At 38.0% G+C, this 14,553-nt stretch overlaps 1 protein-coding gene and 1 long non-coding RNA gene across 3 annotated transcripts; one reads left to right on the top strand and one right to left on the bottom strand.

Annotated features, from left to right (window-relative positions):
• Window positions 1-440: 440 nt before the first annotated feature.
• On the top strand, window positions 441-4,548 carry LOC113461531 (uncharacterized). The gene is made up of 2 exons (XR_015976200.1): window positions 441-697; window positions 3,071-4,548. It is a non-coding gene; the product is annotated as an uncharacterized LOC113461531 (long non-coding RNA).
• On the bottom strand, window positions 3,863-11,434 carry LOC103698563 (copper-transporting ATPase HMA5-like). Of its 2 annotated transcripts, none has more exons than XM_039117757.3 (6): window positions 10,981-11,434; window positions 8,309-9,700; window positions 7,212-7,466; window positions 5,429-5,551; window positions 4,535-5,014; window positions 3,863-4,335 (listed from the first exon to the last, which is right to left on the bottom strand). In XM_039117757.3, exons 1-6 carry the CDS (start codon window positions 11,317-11,319, stop codon window positions 3,919-3,921), a joined length of 3,006 nt encoding a protein of 1,001 aa, XP_038973685.2. In that variant the 5' UTR covers window positions 11,320-11,434; the 3' UTR covers window positions 3,863-3,918. The 2 variants fall into 2 exon arrangements, with proteins under 2 accessions (XP_038973685.2, XP_088574098.1); XM_088717972.2 differs by having other exon boundaries at window positions 7,212-7,415.
• Window positions 11,435-14,553: the final 3,119 nt, after the last annotated feature.

Here is a 14,553-nt window from a genome sequence, read left to right as displayed (position 1 = left end):
AAAAAAAAAATAAAGGTGATAGGCCACCTAAGAGTTGATAAATGTACCTTGAGAACCGGTAAAATCTCAATCTGGAATGTGTTTGCTTCTTATCATATAAAAATATAATTCTAGCTTCTTAGCCAACCTTTATCAGTAAAAAAACATTACAATAACTCATTGTTGTTAATATTTGCTTAAAAAAATACATGATAAAGATGGATTTAACGTTCTAGGATGGGTTTGATACTCATAGGAGAATCCCTTTTTTTCCATCTACAATTTCTTGGCACGTACTTGGCTGGTTATATTGATAATTTATCCAAGTTGTTTACCAAAATTCAAGTGTGTCCAAGGGTAATGTAGCAATAATCTTCTCAATAGGAGAGAGGGTTGGAGGGAGAATATAAATAATATTTCCAAAATTGTTTCATATGGGAGGGCTGCAGAGCCAGGACCAATCGAACAACCGGCCCATGGGCCGCCAAATTGCATACCTTTGGTTGGCGCTGGCTTCCTCGGCATCCGCATCTTATCGTATGCACCCGAAAACCTCGACGGACGGCACCCGGCAAGGAAGCTCGCTCTCTCACAGCTGAACCGCTTCCGGCGCACATACGGATTTCAACCTCATTCCATTAGCCCAACCTATCCGCTGTTCGGCTCAGAAATTCCTCCAGTTTTTATTCCACCGGCCCCCAAATCGGATTTTTTTCAGGTACTCTGGAAAATATTTCGGTATCAAAACCCTTCCAATTCGATTCAGTTTTAATTTCTATATGCATTCTAAAATGTTCGAACCAATCGTAGGCTTCCTTCCATAGAAATTGATTTGTTCTGTGACATGGCTTAAGTTCTCTCCCTCTATCATGCAAGTTCGGTTGATCTTCAAATAAAATTTTCAGATTAATACTTATCTTCAAATAGCGAGGCTTTTTGTCTTCGTATTCTCGTGATTGTCACTCATTTTGGAGGTTTTCTGGAACGAACATTTTCCCCATCCAGTTCTTTTACTGATAAAAGGTGTTGATAAGAATACTTGCATTGCTAGTGCCTCTTATTTGATTTTTCTTTTGCTTGAAAGTTTGATTGACTTACTATGTTACATGAAAGTGCTATATGTAACAACTCAGAACCTCACGCAAAATGACTAGTCGGAAGGTATTTTTTCGGTCGGCCTATGGTCAGCCTTTATAAACTCAAGCTGTAGTGTCTCGTAGTCCATATAGACTATGAACCGAGTTTGTTCTGATATCATTTGTAACAACTTAGGACCTCACCCAAAATGGCTAGCTGGAAGGTATTTTTTGGATTCCTTAATCCTGTATAAGTACCCAAGATCTCCTCCCAATCGGTGTACTGTGTAGAAATGTGGCTCTTGAATGAGAAAGAAATATTAGTTCATTTACTTTCTTGCTCTCTCTCTCTCTTCTCCTCAGACTGTGTTCCGATTTACTTGTGTGATTTTCTTTGCTCAATTTTAACTTCACATTAAAATCTTATACTGAGGATGTTACAATTCAAGCTAATAGGAACTTTACATCTCCATTTGGTTGCCATTTTATTCAGCTGAAATCCTGAAACTTTACTGATTGTTTCCTTTTCCTACAAACATGCCTGCGTCATTTCCTTATAGTTACTTAACTCTGTGTTTGTTAATGATCATAATAAGAACATTTTTGCTATAATCTCAGACTACTGTAAAGCAATATTATGGCTCCTGTTATGATATTTGATCAAGTGCTCTCATCTTGTTTGAAGTGTCCTTTTGATTGATCCAAGTCTGATCCTTTTGCATGCACAAACTAAAACCATTGCATAACATGAATTTTCTGATCATTTCTTGTGAAGCTCTCTAAATTTTAATATCAAAAGTATACCTCCATTTTTTCAGAAACTAGTGGCAGTGCCACCTTTCCAAAGTATAATTAAGCTTCATATTTTTAATATCAATGATGTAACTTTGAGTAGTTTTCTTTTGCTTTTTCTTTTTTGTGAGGATAACATTTGGGTTGCCATATTTCTGGATCCAGCGAGGGAATATTCTAAAACTCAAATTGATGAAATATGCGGACTTAATATGCTTTACAAAGTTTAGTATTGTCAGATGGACAGCTAGCTTGTAGTGCACAGATTAATTCTAAAGGCTGTGGATAAATCTGTGGCATATAGGGCACTCAAGCTGTTTTGGTGGAAAAAATTTTCACGTGTCTTGGGCTTCCGGGTACGGAGTATCATGAATTTTTGTTGTGATGGCAATTTTAGCATTGTGGGTTATCTAGCTCAGAATTTCTTTTCATGATAGAGAAGGTTGCTAAGAAGGAAGTCTACCTTGCATCTGTCACTGCTAAGGGGCAGCTTGTTGATTTCCTCACTGAAGTAGTTCTCTGAATTGATTTAATTATTTCTTTATCCATAGTTCGTGCATGGTATCCTTTTGTCCTTCCAGCAGGGCTATGCTTTTTATAAAAACACCGAGAAAGTATATTGATAATCAAGCCCTGCTGAACCTCATTTTCCTCATCTCTCTCTCTCTCTCTCTCTCTCTCTCTCTCTCTTCCCTTTCTTCCTCCTTCTCTGCCCTATCTCAGTCTTGTTTCTAGTCACAAAAATCCTCAGATTTCCTATAACCTATGCTTTTTTATTATGATATGTCACAACAAACCACCAGATATTTTGATGTTGAATCCTGATATAAGTATTCTCTATGCACCCCTTTATTTCCCTTAGGAGTATGTTGATGTATTATCTGTGTTGACTATCTCTATTAGTATTTAGATAAATTATGGCATAATACATGATGCATTAGAAATTCCGAGCTAAATAATTTTGAGGTAGTGGTAGAACTGATTGTAAATTAAAGGATGAGGTCAACTATCTTCATGATATAATATGTTATGTAAATTGTTGCAGAATACACCCGCATGCATGCACACTTGGTAATGCCATTTGATGATTTTTGAATAATCACTAATCAAAAAGCCTGTTTTTAAGGATATGTTGGAGTAATCACTGCTTCTAATTTATATCTATCACATGTTCTAAAATGATTATGCAATATGTTGCTTCATTATCTAAAAAAAATTGACAGGTTTAATGGAGAAGGATTATTTACAAACTCAAAGTTATGCTGCTGATATTTCCTCCATAAAAGAAGCACAACTCCGTATTGGTCCATACATTCACAAAACTCCAGTTCTCTCATCAAAATCTCTTGATTTCATATCTGGGAGACAATTGTTTTTCAAGTGTGAGTGTTTTCAGAAGGGGTAAGAGGCTCTTTCTGAAGATAAAATCTAAAAATGTTGCTCTTTAAGAATTTAATTTTTAATTTTCTCCCTTTCTAAGTGGAGATAAGTAAAGAGGACAAGTGGAGGGAGCAAAATGCATTTAATACGCATTAAACTTTATGATAGTTTGGATTTCACATTTTGTAGCGTTCATAGTGTATAAGGGCAAAATGGTAGCTGAAAGGAATAGTGAGTAGCCTACTCCATGCTATAAGTCTATTTCATCATTTTGGTGGCACAGACTTATACTACGTGGAGATATCCTCCGCATGGAAGTTTGTTCAAGCTTATCCAGAAAAAAAAAAAAGGAAAAGAAAAAGGTAAGGATAAAGATAAGTGACCTGTACTTTAATATAAGATTGTAAATTCTATGTAAATCAGATATTGATGAATTTTTATCAAAAGAATATGAAGCAATACATGAGAAGGAAAGGATGTATAAATAATTGTATTAATGAAGCTGCAGATGAATGAATGAATGAAGCTAACTTATTAACTAAAGAACTTGCACCATGCAAGCATTTATCAATTTAGACAAGCATTACAGCGGTCTGATTTTGCACAGCTTATTAAAGCAAACTCGTCAACCACTCCAGGGTTGCAAACATATCCACAAATTTATCCTAAGCCACACACAACTTACCATCAATCATTCAACCAAGATTTCCCTGATTTGAAGAGTATCCAACTTCTTGGGCCTTCTGTAGTTCTTTAACAACAGAGAGCAACAAACAACGCTAACCGAAGAAGCAGCCATTGCACCACCAGCAATCCATGGTGGCAAGCGGAATCTAGAAGACGGGAAAAGAACCCCGGCAGCAATAGGTATGCCCATGATGTTGTAACCAAGAGCCCAGATGTAGTTCATGTGGATCCGGGAGAAAGTTTTCCTCGAGAGATCAATTGCAGTTATTACATCCTCCAAGTTGCTCTTCATAAGGACTATGTCAGCAGCTTCAATGGCAATATCCGTACCAGCACCTATGGCCATCCCAACATCAGCAGAAACAAGTGCCGGTGAGTCATTGATTCCATCACCAACCATGGCCACTGTCAAGCCAGACGTCTACAATTAACATCAGCATGATATTAGTAGAATATTTGTAAAATGATGACTTTGACACAAAACCAAGTCAGAGTTATCAGATTTCTAATAGTTGGATGTCTGTTTGTCTGTCTGCACCTCTGTATGTACATATACACATACAGATGAATGCGAAAGCACTAGTCAATGGTGATAAACATTAGATAGGTTATCTGGATACCTGTAGTTCCTTTATTTTCTGTGCTTTCTGCTCTGGTTTTGCTTCAGCAACAACAGTATCGATCCCAACTTCTTTGGCGATCGCATTTGCAGTACCCCAGTTATCCCCTGTTACCATAATGCTCTTCACTTCCATGGACTTAAGAAGAGATATCACATCTTGGGCATTGGGTTTCAATGGATCAGAAACTGTGATTATTCCAACAACTTCTCCATCCAACGAAACCATTATTCCGGTCTGTGCCATTTCCTCAGCTTCAGCAAGAATTTCAAGGGCTGCAACAGGGACACGGATGCCTGAGTCCAACATCAAGCTCTTGTTGCCCACAATTATTTCTTTGTTTCCAACCGTTGCTTTGACACCACGGCCTGTTACAGAAATAAAGTCTTCTGCTTCAGGCCACACATGGTTTTCTTCTTCTTCTTTGAACTTTTTGGCATACTGAACTATGGCCTTTGCCAGAGGGTGCTCACTGTTGACCTATCCAAAATGAAGCACATTGCAAGGTATTACTGACAAAAGAAAGTAACCCCTGGATAGGAAAGTTTTGACTTGTAAATTATGTCTACTAAAAAGAAATAACTAATAATATTATAATGTCAGGGGAAGAAGCTGGCATTATGAAGATAGAAATGTTGAACAAGCACCATCAGCTACCTGATAGCAATTACCAGTTCAGTACCTTGAAAACAGAGGCTTCTGTTTTAAAAGCATGCAGAATGCTGCAAGGCGATAATTCAGTCATGATACATAACACTTCCGTTGGGCTTATTGACATTGTTCTTTATATGTTAAACAAAGCCGCATGCATGTAAGGGATTGCATGATATTCCATGAAACTACATAATAAGCTTAAACCGTTATTTAAAAAGAATTGTGGAAAAGATAACCTACCTCAGCCGCTGCAACATATTCATAGAAGTCACGTAACAACATATGCTTCAGGAACCTTGTGCTAACAACAACAGGCTTTCCCGTGGTAAGAGTGCCTGTCTTGTCGAAAACAACACAATCGACCTGCAAAGAGTAATGTCCAGCCTCTGTTATATAGTTGCTTAATATTCAAAACTTCCAAATACTTCAGCACCAAACATATATATTTGCCCAATAATTTTAATTATCAGACAAGCATGTAATGGCAGATTAGCTGCAACTTCCAAGATGATCTTAATAACTTATATCAAAATATTATGTGGAATTAAATTCCTCAAACAACAGCTAGTTAAAGGTTTGCTGGCAGGTAATAACAATCTGCTATATACTAGAAAGTGTGCGTGTGCCAGAACTTCCAAAGTGACCCTATCTTAGATCAGTGATAGAATATCGAAGAAGAAAGAACATGTTTTATATTCATCTGAAATTGGCATGACAGACCCACATACTCAAACTTTGCTAACCACAGGATAGTAATCCTTCTATGCTTCTATCAGCTTTATACTTCTATTTTCACCTTGTTTGACATTAGACTGACATATTTATTTATGTAATGTTGCTTGACAATCTCAAGCTTATGCTTTGCTCCAACAAAGAAGCTTTACCACATATATCTGGATTCATCTTGCTAAATCCATCTTCACTCTCTTTTCCTGTCAAGGCTACATCATCTGCCAGCTCAATACATTTCATATCCTTCTGACAACTTCCTTTTTGGTCTTCTCAGGCCATTTATGCTCTATAATTTGTTACCTACTTTTCCTTTGAGCTACAAACTTGCTAGTCGTTACTCCTAATTTTTCACTATTTATCCTTTAAAATCATCATAGATTCTTACATATTGGACCCAAAACCTACAATATAACTGAAGAGTGAAAATAAAAAATGCTATGTTCAATACTAAAAGCTTAGGAGGAGAACAGGTGTAATGAAAATTTTCAAGATTCTGGTCCCATAAGAAGGGAGCTTTCTAGAATATGACAAAATATCCACACATCTTTCCTTAAGTCCCATAGGTTTGTTGATCCAGTAGAATCTGACCCAGTTTCTCATCCAGTGAAGGTTACGAAATCAATCAGATTGATTTTTTTGTTTGGAAATTCAAACTTCTCATTCGGGCTTATGTAAAGTTGCCACCTACAAAGTTAATGCAAAATCATATTTAAACTTGTAGAATGGATTAAACCATAAGTAGATTGCAAAATATATCTGTTCTATCAAGCATATACGAGACTTAACCAACAAAACTAGCCTTTTACAATAAAGTAAGATAAAAGACTAAATATAACTTGCAGGATACCAATGACTAAAGGGAAAATATTACAATATGTGGAGTAATAAGATAATTAATCATATGGTTGTCAATACTGTAGTAAATGCTGCCTGCTACAAGTTTAACCAATCACTGTGCAAATAGAATTATAGAAACCATAACAGATGATGCTATCCCCGATGAGTAAAATGCCAGAAAAAATTTCACTCAAATAATAAATCAGACAACCCAGCAAATGATCTGTGCAAACAATATTCTCCCAACCTCTTCGTGTTACAGAAATCAATGAGATATAAATTGAGCTTGGGTCTTATAATGGTGTCGATCACAGTACAGTAAAATTCTAGACCAGTCACCAGTAAGCATGTGCAGTGATGATTTAGCAGAGAGTATTCAACTCCACAAGATTAACATCAACAGGCGCCTTTCAATAATTAGAATAGAAAAATCAGAAAAGTTATACATACAGACCTTATGTGCACTCTCCAGTGCTTGCCCCCCTTTAATCAGCACACCTTGAGAAGCACCAACACCAGTTCCAACCATAACAGCTGTTGGAGTTGCTAGGCCAAGGGCACATGGACAGGCAATAACCATAACTGATATGCCGAATTGTAGAGCAAGTTCAAAGCTATCCATGGAGGACGGTATCCAGGACTTTGGGTAGCTACTGAACTTTCCTGCTAAAAACCATGCAAGCCAAGTAAAGAATGCAAGAATGATAACCTGCACAAGCAAAAGCATGTATGCATCTTTAATCCAGGATATCTTAGATATTTGTCCATGAATTGTTAAAAGTAGTTTTAGCTTATGAATGTCTGTGAGTGTGTGTGTGTGTGTGTGTGTGTGTGTGTGTGTCATTTTATTTGCTTAAATCAGTGATAGCTCAGCGAGCCAGTGTGTCAATAACCAGTACATTTAGGATAGACAATTGGTAGTTTTCATAAATATGTGATTATAGATATAGACAGACAGATGATGGATAGATAGATATATAGAGAGAGAGTTTAGATAATGGTTTTTTTTTCTAAATGTTATGCCTTTAAAGATACGGTATTTAGTTATTTATAAAGAATGTCAATTTGATAAAAGCTAATGCCTCAGGTGCCATTTGCTAATTTAGAATATATTAATCAGTGGAATCAAGATGGTATACAGAGGGGTAAAAACAGCTAAGCATCTTGTCCTGAAGAGTGAAAACACAAAGTATAATAAACAGACATCACAGCAACTCAATAACGAGGATGTATCAACAATGAATCACAATCAAGAAGATGTATGGTTGAATATACCTTCATAAACTTTTTGAGATCAGTATTAAAAAAGTTTTCACCTTCTAAATAATCAGCCTCAAAGGAGGACCTTTGACCCCTTAGTAACAGTTGTTAAGTGACTTGGAAGATTCAAGTGTTCAGTGCAACACTAGGGAAAAAGCCACTAAACTACTTAATTTATTATTTTGTCATTCAGGAGCTGGGACAGTTCAGAGCAGTGGGCCGCTCTATACCAGAATAGAAGGTTCCACTGATAAACAAAGAGGAAAGAAAAAGAATTGCAAATTTACTTACAAGAGGAACAAAATACTTGGAAATGCGATCAGCAAACTTCTGCACAGGGGCTTTGGCCATTTGTGCTGATTCAACAAGACGAACAATCTGTGATAGAGCACTCTCTGATCCAACATGAGTTGCCTGTACATGCAACACACCATTTTCATTCACAGTCCCACCAATCACAGTATCACCCTTCCTCTTTCCAACAGGTCGTGATTCCCCCGTTATCATGCTCTCATTGACATAGCTCTGACCCCATATAACAAAACCATCTGAAGCTACCTTCCCGCCAGGCATTACTTTAATCACATCGTTCTTTTGTATCAGTCGACTATCAATCTCTTTTTCATTTATGACATTTCCTTCATTGTCATAAGTTAAAAGTGTTGCAGTTTCTGGTGCCAAATCCATGAGTTTGGCGATGGCCTCTGATGTTTTACCCTTGGCCAAGATCTCAAGATACTTTCCTAGAAGGATGAACGAGATAAGCATTGAACTTGTTTCAAAAAAATCAGTCCCCTTGAAATTTTGTGAAGTTGCTGCTCTGAGCACTGAGTAGAATGAATAAAAGTATGCAGCATTCGTGCCAAGGGCAACCAACACATCCATATTAGCAGATCCATGTCTCAACGCTTTGTAAGCACCGGTATAAAACCTTCTGCCGATTATAAACTGGACCGGGGTAGATAAAATCCATCTCAGAAGCTCTCCGATGCTCAACATGTTTACAACTTTCTTATCAAGTCCATGTTTGATTCCTGGTATATACATAAACACCATAGAAGTGAGAAACACTGGGATTGTGAATACCAAACTCCAAAGAAAAGATCGATAATACTGCTTTATCTCCTCATGCTTGTGAAGTTCCCTTCCCCCTCCTTCTGGGTATAGTGATGCCCTGAGACGCCCAGACCCTGTTGATTCAATAATTTCAATGAAGTTCCGAGGACCTGTTTGATCTGACTTGTAAGATACAGTAACTTTGTGAAGTGCAGGATCAATGTTTACATCTTCAACTCCAGGGAGTGCTTGTAGAGAATTTTTAACCATAGACATAGATCTTCCATCAACTTCTCCATCAACTCTGAGCTCTACTCTATTCATATCTTCCCCTGTGGTAATAAGTATAGATTCAAAACCAGTGTCTTTAACTACCTCCATTAGCTGGGTGGCGCTTACAAGCTTAGGATCATAGCAGATCTCTGCTTCTTCAGTTGCCAAGGCTACTAAAGCTTTCCGTACACCAGCAGCAGTTTGCAAAGCAGATTCAATGGTACTTGAGCAAGATGTACAAGTCATTCCTTTTATGTGCAATCTACATATTAGAGTAGGCTTTTCTTTAAACTCCTCTTTGATTAGTGCAGCTTCAAATCCAGCATCATCAATAGTTTCTCTAATTGTATCCTCCTGGAAGATGCAAGCATTCATGTCATTTAGATCCCATAGAATCTGGTTTTATGAATAAAGATAAAGCAAAAAAATGCAACAAACAAAGATGAAGTTCACTCTCCAAATTTAGAAGAATATATCTGTCTTGTGATTAAGAAAATATCCAGATTTTGGGTAGGCATGATACAACTGATTGATTTACATGATGTCAAAAGATTATATCCTGGCAGGAAATTTTGACATTGGTTTTATATATACGAATTACACATATGATAAAATGTGGTTCTGGTATCACCATTGGACAATGATACATATTAAACATGCAAGGTCAGACATTAAACTCATATAGACACATATCCACCAAATCAAAGCTCAATGTTAATTTTCCTGTTCCATGCATGCCGGTATTAATCTTCACCCAAATAATTGCTTCTTAAATAAAACGAATCATAAGGATTTCATTTAACTGATAAAGTTTGACACATTTCTATGCAAGCTTAAGTTGTAATGGATTCAGGCTACACTAAAGTCCAGTTCATAGTAGCCAAACATTACCCTAACTAACAATGACATGTATGGCAGTCGTGGGACTATTGCATCTGTAACAATCTAGTATCTCATCCAAAAAGGTTAGCCAGAAGGTATTATTTGGATTTTTTGATCCTGTATAAGTACCCAAGATCTCCTCGGCAAATAACCGATGTAAGACTAAACACACGCTTGTATGGTTCCTCACATACTCTCCTCGTTTAAGCCTTGATGTTCTCGTCAGGCAAAGGGTTCAAATCCATTCATATTTAATCACAAGTACTATGATCGGCTCGTGGTCAGCCTCCATGAACTCGTGCTGCAGTGTCCCCTAGTCCACATAGACTATGGGCCAAGTTCAGTTTAATACCATTTATAACAACCCAATATCTTACCTAAAAAGCTAGCGAGGTTTCTTGATCCTGTATAAGTACCCAAAATCTCTAAGGCGAATAACCGATGTGGGACTAAGTACACACTCACATGGGTCATCACAAACAAAAGAAAATGAGTAGTATTGATACTTGTGATTCTGAACTAAACATGATATTTCCAAAAGAAAAGGGAAAAAACAGAACAGATTGATCTCTTCCAGAATCTGACCACAGCTTGAAAACCAAATATAGATTAATATCCAAAGACCTTAACAATTCTGAAAAACCAAAGGTGTTACAAAATCTGACAATCAAGCCAACGCAAAATTCAGTATAAACATACACAAAAATAAAATCGGGAACATATGCAACATAGGAAAAGAAGAGAAAACTCACAGAAACGAAGGCGGGATAGAAGATGACTTGGACCCTGGCGTTAAGAACGTCGACACCCGCATCGTGGATCCCCGGCAGCCGCTTGATCGCCTTCTCGACCGATCCGGCACATGCCCCACAGGTCATACCGAGCACGGAGAATAGCGCCACCTTCTTCTCCTGCTCCTCCTCCTCCTCCTGCGGCGTCGCCCCGGAGTCGTCGCCGCCGCCGTCCGCCGCGACCGAGGCCTTTGCCCCCTTCGGGTATTTCGGCATCGACGGGTAGCGCGGCCGCGGCGAGAGGCTCCGGAACGAGCCGTCGGCGCGGAGGCACGACAAAAAGAAGACTCTACTCGCCATGCTCTCTCTCCCCCCTGCCCCTTCACTTTGTTCTCTCTCTCTACTTATGCTTGCCTCCAACGCACCGCCAGTATTTGAATCGAAAGAAGGCAACAGATCCGAGGCGGTTGGCGAGTTTAGTGGCGGAAAGGAATCGCATTTAAGTATGAAAAAGTAAGGATCAGGAACGTACACGTGGCATCTGCACTAATTGTGATGCACCTGTTGTGGTGGGTCAATGGAAAATTGGGAGTGGGTATTCATTTGAGGGGCCTAGGCCTCCACTTGCATTTCGGTGGTGTCACTTCGTGTGAATGGGGGACATGCTTGGGCTGGATGGGCCGCGGTTTAGGCGTTGAATCGTAAGAAGTTTCCGGAACGGCCCAGACTTTAATGCTTGGACGGAGCAAAGAAAGGGATGTCATCATTATTATTTAATATGGCGATACGAAACGTTGAAGGCTTTGAACCTGGACGTTGGGCTGGGCCAGGGCTGAATTAGTGTTATCTATTGTTTTGGTCAACTAGCCAAAGTCAAATTAAATCATACTAATATGCTGAAATCTTAGGAGGTGATAACATAATATTATCTCCATCTCTACTGTGTTATTTAATAGAACAAGTTTACGTAATCCAACTCTAGCTGAATTTTTTATTGAAAGGGAGTACATTAAGTCCTATGTAATTGAAAGGATACTATTTTTTTAACAAATATAAATATATGTATTAAAGTTCTGATGCAACTAAAATTAAAAAAAGATAAAAATAACCTCTCACAATTTGTGCTGCCTCCTTCACCCAAGGATGAAAAGATAAGCCACCCAGCCGACCACCACTCTTAATTTCCTTTTCAACCTTGCTTAATGAAAAGAAAGGTATTATAGATGTTGATGTTTGGATGAAGAATATGATTCCACTTTTTCAAGAAGTTATTAGGTTAAAATATTTATTAGCTCTAAAAGTAGGGGTACTTAAAATAGGAGTTATTTTGTTAGTGTTTCTCTGTTTGGGTGGTTATGGGTGGTCATCAGAGAATTTAATTATTATTGTAAATTATAGCTGTTCATGTTTAGCTATACATGTTAAGCAGAACCCATATCAAATTATGTATGTTCATCTTTTCTGGAGCACTGTGTGGATTAAATATTTCTTCCAAACACAAATATAAGGTGGTCAATTTCCCTTTAAGATTTTGTTATATGTTTTATTATGAACAAGAAACAAGTTGTTCAGCCCGATATGAAGTTTAAAAATGAATCGATATTCACACTTAAAATTTGCTCAAAAAATGTAGTCGCACTTGCAAAGTGCAGATGGATTCTTTCGGAAAAACAATTGCTCGACAGCTAGCTATGGAGAGGTCGAGTACAGCCTCTCACATTCACGAAAAAACAACTTGCTTAATTTCACGCTTATATATGGTTTTTTTTTAGAGAGAGAAAATGGAGAGATACCGCAAGTAAGAAATGACAAGCTGAGACATGAACCGGAAAGTATCAAGCTAGCTCGAGAAATTATACCCTACATGAGGTTAGGTGAGATTTCTCGTCCTTTACTCTATCTCGGATTGTTCCTATGGTGCACCTTCGATGGGTAAAGCTGGTACAGGATGTTAACATAATTTTAGAGATCACACAACAGCCTGCATTGCCTATAATATTTTTTTTATTAATATGATTTTGTATTAACCTGTATTATATGTTTTTATTAGCATGATCTTATTAGAATGATTTTAGGGATTACATAACAACTTGTATCAGCCAGTAATATTTTTTGTATTATTCTATATTATTTTTTTTGATTGAGACTGTATACAAATATATATATATAACTTCTGAGATATATCATGTATGAAGGAACAAAAAAATAATATTATTTTTTTAATATATTTTAACACGGGTATGGTTTCCCCTGCTTGGTAAGATGAAAGCTGAGCTTTGCTTGGTTTTTATGGAAACGGTCGGCAAGTCGATGACGTGGTGTCTTCGGTCTCTTAAAATTAAAAAAGAAAAGCATGAGCATAGAGGGAGTTCCCTGCACGTAAACGAACGGCAAACCATTTCCTAAAGAAACGGATGATGAAAGATTAGACGTCACGGATGGAACTCGGAGCCCTTCGCAGCTGCACGATCTTCATCAACGGGCCCACATAATGTCACTCTAAACAGACCTGGCTCCCTAACTTTGGCGTCCATTGGACCGCTGTTATCGCATCATCCTCCCAGGATTGTTAGTTTATTTAGTGATCAGGTGTGTCAACGGTATTTGGTTGCAAACCTTATCTAAGTAAAAAAAGAGAGTGGCTGAGTCCTGCTCCTCCAGCTCTGGAGACGTGGACGTGAAGGGTTATTCAAAGGGCCCCTACAATAATACGATTAAGGATACATAAGGGTGACGCTTATGGCTAGTCTTACAACATAACATATCCAATCAAAACCTTAGCACCTGATAGAATCATCACCATGCTTCATGTTTTACCATCAGGATTCTCTACAGTGCACACAGGATGCACAACAATGCTATGCAACTTTTGATGGCCATCATCAAAAGATGAACAGCTATCAAGAATAGCGTATAAGTGCGCATCATGTCATAGTGCATTATTGAATAATTGTTCATCTTTTAATGGCGAACAACCACCACCGTTCAGTTCCGGGCCAGCCCTTACTCTGCCATTATTATAGGAGTATAGGGTTCGAGACAAAGAAAGATCAGTCATCAAGAGCTACACACAGGATGCATAAACTTGGGGGAGCCATTTACCAATCCATGTTCTTCGCATGTCATCACTCTTGTCAACCTAGCATTTTAGATCGATGGATGTGATGACGTGAGGTGAATACAGTCAACGGATTGCATATCCTGGCATGCATCATGTAGTGTAGGATAACATTGTCCCTCTTTTCAGAGATGCGAACAAAGCAATGCTGAAGTGAGGTTTGGTTGTTCAGATTTGACCTGTCCTCGGATTGGACTTGAGTTCCTCCGCAAGTGTTGAAACTTAACTCATGAGCCACTTGAATGCACTATTCTTCAAATTGGTGAAATATTTTCCTGTACAGAATGAACGAGGCAGGGATTGCGTAAGTTTGGCTCATCCGTTAGCAGCCTGAGAATGCTGACTCGAGCTCCACTTCTTTCTTGAACACAATAGATTTAATAAGCTTTATGCTGTTTGGGAACAGCATGCATCCATACATGATTTAAAGTATAAAATTTAAAATTTAAATGTTTAGAAATTTTAAAAAATAAATG

The sequence above is a fragment of the Phoenix dactylifera genome, chromosome 3 (genome assembly GCF_051530095.1).
Source record: "Phoenix dactylifera cultivar Ajwa chromosome 3, Ajwa_hap1_PhDact_Kaust_v1.1, whole genome shotgun sequence".
Classification (NCBI taxonomy): domain Eukaryota; kingdom Viridiplantae; phylum Streptophyta; class Magnoliopsida; order Arecales; family Arecaceae; genus Phoenix; species Phoenix dactylifera.
Note: the sequence above shows the minus strand (reverse complement) of the source record. Positions and strands in the feature narration are given on the sequence as shown.

Excerpts from the sequence above, each read along its gene's own strand:
- LOC103698563 (XM_039117757.3), bottom strand. The coding sequence starts at position 11,319 with ATGGCGAGTAGAGTCTTCTTTTTGTCGTGCCTCCGCGCCGACGGCTCG. Across the intron at positions 5,552-7,211 it reads CACTGGAGAGTGCACATAAG|GTCGATTGTGTTGTTTTCGA; the intron begins GTCTGTATGTAT and ends TACTCTTTGCAG. Across the intron at positions 5,015-5,428 it reads AATATGTTGCAGCGGCTGAG|GTCAACAGTGAGCACCCTCT; the intron begins GTAGGTTATCTT and ends CATTTTGGATAG.